Source organism: Chinchilla lanigera, unplaced genomic scaffold, assembly GCF_000276665.1.
Source record: "Chinchilla lanigera isolate Chin_1 unplaced genomic scaffold, ChiLan1.0 scaffold00149, whole genome shotgun sequence".
NCBI classification, from domain to species: Eukaryota; Metazoa; Chordata; class Mammalia; order Rodentia; family Chinchillidae; genus Chinchilla; species Chinchilla lanigera.
Genome location: NW_004955550.1, coordinates 1,921,231 through 1,926,341, shown reverse-complemented (window position 1 = coordinate 1,926,341; position 5,111 = coordinate 1,921,231). Strand labels below are relative to the sequence as shown.

Genomic DNA, 5,111 nt, shown 5'->3' with positions numbered 1-5,111 from the left:
TCTGTAGCCCAGGCTGTCCTCGAACTTGCAGTGATCCTCCTGCCTCAGCCTCCAGAGTGCTGGGATTACTGGTGTGTGCCACCATGCCTAGCCAGATTCCCACACCTGACCAGATTGTGTTATAATCTGGGGCAGAAATGTACACTGGGTACTGTCATAAGAAAAGCTTTGTTTTCCAGGATAGAGTAAATACAGTTAATAATCATGTAAGAGTTTAGAGTCCAGGTGAAATAGCCCTTGAGATTAAGGATCATCATGTTGTCAAGGGTTTGATGGGGATCCATTTTCCTCATTCTTTTTCCCATCACCTGATTCCTCAGGGGCAGGCACTCCGGGAAATGCTAACTTTGCAAACATTTTAATGGGTCCAGTGGGGCCAATTTTTCTCACTTCCTCACCTGCCCTGTAAAATCTCAGCAGTGAGCACATCCTCCTTCCTAGTTGGGAGCCATGAAGCTTCCCTGGGGAAAAGATGCCCCTGGGGTATTCCCCCAGAGCACAAGATCATTAGTGAGTTTGAGGTGTATGTGGGCTGCCACCCTCCTCTCCCACATGAGAGGTTAGAGTCGGGGACAGGCTCTGATCTCGACTCCATCGGTGGACCCAATGAGTCTGGCTCTGTCTTTTGTTCTTCTAGGCTTACATTCTGAGGCTCAGAGTAACAGCTGTATAATCAAGTCCTGTGTTCCGTTGGAATTAAATTGTTTGCTTAAAAATATCTGTCGAGCTGGGCGTGGTGGCGCACACCTGCAATCCCAGCACATGGGAGGCTGAGGCAGGAGGACTCTCGCAAGTTTGAGACCAACCTGGGCTACAAAGTGAGCTCAAGGCTAGTCTGAACTGCGTAGCGAGATCCTGTCTCAAAAAGAAAAGAAAAAAGAAAACAGCTTTGAAGAGGAAATACTCTGGTTTTTACTTCACCAGGGAGTATGCAGGTGAACTGTTCACTACTGAAGGGAAGAAAGTGACCAGGACAACCGTCCTACCCACAGGCCAATTTCCCAAGACAGGAATTCTACCAAGGTAGGACAGGACATTTACATATGGCTCAAGAAGATGATCCGTCTGCTCCGGCAAATATCCCATGGTTCAGTCCTTCTCAGAGGACGGTTCAGCGACTACCTGCTTCAAAGTCACCATAGTTTGGGGTTCAGTTATGGACCTATTGGGTCAGCTGTCCTACAGCGGAAACCTAGACTATGTGCACAAAGCAAACTTCTCCTGTGAGCCTCGGGCAAGCACTTCACTAAAAACCATGAAGTGTGGAAAAATAGACTGTGAATATTTCAATTTTTAAAAAACTATACCTGGGCATACTGACCCACGCCTGTAATCCCGGCACTCTAGGAGGCACAGACAGGAGGTCCAGAAGTTTGAACCCAGTCAGGGCAACTTAGCAACTTAGTGAGAACCACCCCCCACAATACGTACAAATAAATAAAAAGGGCTGAGGATATAGACCTTGGGTTCTATCCTTAGTACCCCATTCTTAGAGTAAAAGATACACATTCCTATTAATTCCCTTCAAAATACTCCCCCTTGCTTTGAACACACTTATCCTTCTGTTCTTGCAACCTTCTGGAGCAGTTCTGGAAGTCTTCTCTCATGAGTGTCTTTATAAAGTAAGATTTAAAAATACAGTGAATGCTGCTGCCCAGTGCCATCCAGAGAAAAGCAGCCTCTTGAAAACGTTTTAGTGTGGCCTCATCTACCTAACTCACTGATCTTGCACAGTGTGACTTACGGCTCTTTCAAAGACATAATGACCCGGAAAGGCAGTGTTTTTGAATTGGTTCAGGACACGGAGGCAGTTGTGACACCACAGCTAAAGACATGAAATAAGACCTCCATAAGTGCTTCACAAAGCAGCAAGAGTGCTGGAATAAGTGTGTTCAAAGTGAGGGGGATACTCTGAGGGTGATTGTTGGTAATGTGTGTCTTACTGTAACACATTTTAAAATTTTTAAGCATTCACTATGTTTTTTTTTAAATCACAAGTTGTATTATTTGGGATCTTTAAAGAAACTGAAGGACACGGGCACGTCCCTGACTGCGTGGCTTCGTGTGTTCTCTCACTGAGCTGCGACACGGCCGAGCGAGCGGTCGGGCGGAAGGGGCCTCTCCGGTGCTCCTCCCGCCCCGCCCTCCCGCTGGCCCAGGCCGTTGCGCTCACGCCCACACTCCTCTCTCATCTAGCTCTCTAGGCGATGGCCACCTTTACTTTTTTTCCTATTTTTTTATTCATAGGTAGAAACTGCAGCCAGGAGAAATAGTGGTTATTACAGCATCCTGTGAAAAATTATCAAAGATACCAGTTTTTCTATAATTCCTTCCATAACTGTCTATATTCTGCAGAATTTTGAACTTAGTGCAGATTGGAGAAGAGAGATGAGAAAGAAAGGGGGAGGAGGAGAGAAAGAGTGGATTTAAAGGAAGAAACAACTGTGGAGGCCCTGACCAGCTATCCGCTGCGTTACCCACCACCCTTCTCTGCCTATCCCAGCCCCCACCTCCGTGGAGGCCTCCTGTCTCATCTATGCTACTGTGAACCGAAGACACACTTCTACTTTTGTATTTTTGTGCATTGTTCAATCAAAGAAATACTGGGGACTGGGCATTTAGCTCAGCAGCACAGCACCTGCCTGGTAAGTGTAAGAGTTCGATTCCTGGTACTGGGAAAAAAAAAAATCAAAGAAATACCAACAAATGCCTACCTAAATTGAGCCCCTTTATTGAGGAAAGAGGATATAAAGTCACATCCCAACAAGTTCCACTTTACTCTTAACTATGGTTCACTCTCCACTTACTAGAAGTTCTTATAAGTTATTTCTGCCCTGCGAGTTGTACCACCATTTCTTTGAAGTTCTGTAACATGCCTGGAAGCCCAGTTGGCTTCTGACCCTAATGTGGCCAATGACATTTGCAGAACTGCCCACATTCTGCACTCTCGGAATGTACTGTAAAGTAGCGGCTGTTGGATTAAGACCAAATTGCATATGTTTCTTTTATGTTTTCCATCGCTGCTCAAGTAATGCTTACCAACTTACCAAGGAGCCCACCAGCCAAGTAGAGAAGACCACACACCAAGCCACATTTCCTCAGTAAGACTAACTTCTAAGAGGTTGCCTTAGGGCAGAGTTAACCCAGTAAGCCCCTGGGTGTTCAAACTCACTTTCCGTGGTGTTCACACCCAAAAGCTCTGGATAATGATGAAAGGACAAACCTGAGCTGAGGGGTGGGGTTTGAACTCTTGGGTCTCACCAGAGACCCCCAGCTCCAGAGGCTGCTCTTTGCACTGTTCCTGGGCATGTACACCGTCACTGTGTTGGGGAACCTGCTCATGTTCCTCCTGATCCGTGAGAGCGCTGCCCTGCACACACCCACGTATTCCCTCCTGAAGAGCCTCTCTTTCTTGGATATCTGCTACTCCTCCACAGTGGTCCCCCAGACTCTGGTGAATTTCTTGCTGTAGTGGATTGATAGCTGGTGGTCAACTTATAACCCCCAGCTGAACTGAGTGAGTGGTGCTGGGTGTGGGAGGCCCGCCTGGGGGCTGTTGCCAGCAGCATAGGAGGCGGACCTGGAGAAGAAGAAGCAGGGCTGTTGGGAGCTGGGAGAAGCTGTTGGGAGCTGAGAGAGACCGTGGGGAGCTGGCTTCCTGATGAACTTGGCTGCTTTCATCCTCCGAGGAGCTCGGGACCTCGCTGGCACTGAGAATGGCTTCAGTTCACTTTGGGGAGCTCTGGTCCTCACTTTGAGCATAGCTTCCTGGTTCCGGAGGGGAAGATGGTGCATTGCCAGCCTCCTGGAAAAGCTTGCTGCGTTGGCTTCCCTGATGGGAACTCGGCCATCCTGGTCATCGGAGGAGCTCGGGACCTCACTGTTGCCAACGATGGCTGTGGTACCTTTTGGGGGAGCCCTGGTTCTTCTGAGCATCACTTCCTGGCTCCAGTGCAGATCCCTCAGCCTGCTAGCACAGATCCTTCTTCCTGCTGGCATAGACTTTGTAGATTCCACCACTGACCTTTGGGCCTTTCCAGCAGATCCGTGAAACAGGCCTGCATGGGACGTTGTCATGGGTTCTGGGCCTCCAGTTGGATTCATGGGAGGCATTATTATGAGCTCTGGGTATTTACCTCACCTCATGTAGGACATTGTTGTGGGATCCAGGCCCTCAGCTGGATTCCTTGGTCTTAGTGTGTGGACAGATTTCCTGCACTCTTTTGTATACTGTTCTTTGGGTGACTTATAAATAATCATATAAAGTATGTGTCCTGTATTATGTTGTTCCCCTTGCAAAATAAGCCGCCCCAAACCAACACACTTGGTCAAGAGAAAGGTGATCTCCTCTCTCGGCTATGTGGCCCAGATGTTCTTCTACGCAGGCTTCACCACCAGCGAGTGCTATCTCATCGCTGCCATGGCCTACGACCGCTACGCTGCCGTCTGTCACCTGCTGCTCTACTCCGCCATCATGTCTCCTGGGGTCTGCGGCTGTCTGACTGTGGGCTCCTATAGTGCAGGCTTTCTCAATTCTCTCATCCACACGAGCTGCATATTCAGTCTGAAATTCTGTGGTGCTCTTGTGATCACTCACTTTTTCAGGCCACCCGTCTTATCCCTGTCCTGCGTAGACACTTCACTCTGCGAGATCCTGCTCTTCGTTTTTGTTTGTTTGTTTGTTTGTTTTTCTGGTACCAGGAATCAAACTCATGATCTTGGGCTTGCCAGGCAGGCTCTGTGCCGCTGAGCTAAATCCCCAGTGCCCCTGCTCTTTGTTTTTGCAGGTTTTAACCTTTTGAGCTGTACCCTCACCATCCTGGTCTCCTACTTTAATCCTCATCACCATCCTCAGAATGAAATCAGCCCAGGTCAGGTTCAAGGCATTTTCCACCTGTGCTTCCCACCTCACTGCCGTCTGCCTCTTCTTCGGCACAACTTTTTTCATGTACCTGCGCCCCAGGTCCAGCTATGCCCTCACCCAGGACCGCACAGTTGCTGTGATCTACACAATGGTGATCCCAGTGCTGAACCCCTTAATCTACTCATTGAGAAACAGGGATGTGAAGGATGCCCTAAGAAAGGCTTTGGGCAGAAAAAGGGTGGAGTGA

At 48.5% G+C, this 5,111-nt stretch overlaps 1 protein-coding gene across 1 annotated transcript; it reads left to right on the top strand.

Moving 5' to 3' along the window:
- The first annotated feature begins 2,752 nt into the window (after positions 1-2,752).
- Positions 2,753-5,111, top strand: LOC102009550 (olfactory receptor 5AU1). Its single transcript, XM_013508583.1, is given in 5 exon segments — positions 2,753-3,216; positions 3,219-3,468; positions 4,306-4,673; positions 4,788-4,833; positions 4,835-5,111. Coding segments are annotated over 5 exon segments (951 nt in total). The 5' UTR covers positions 2,753-3,206.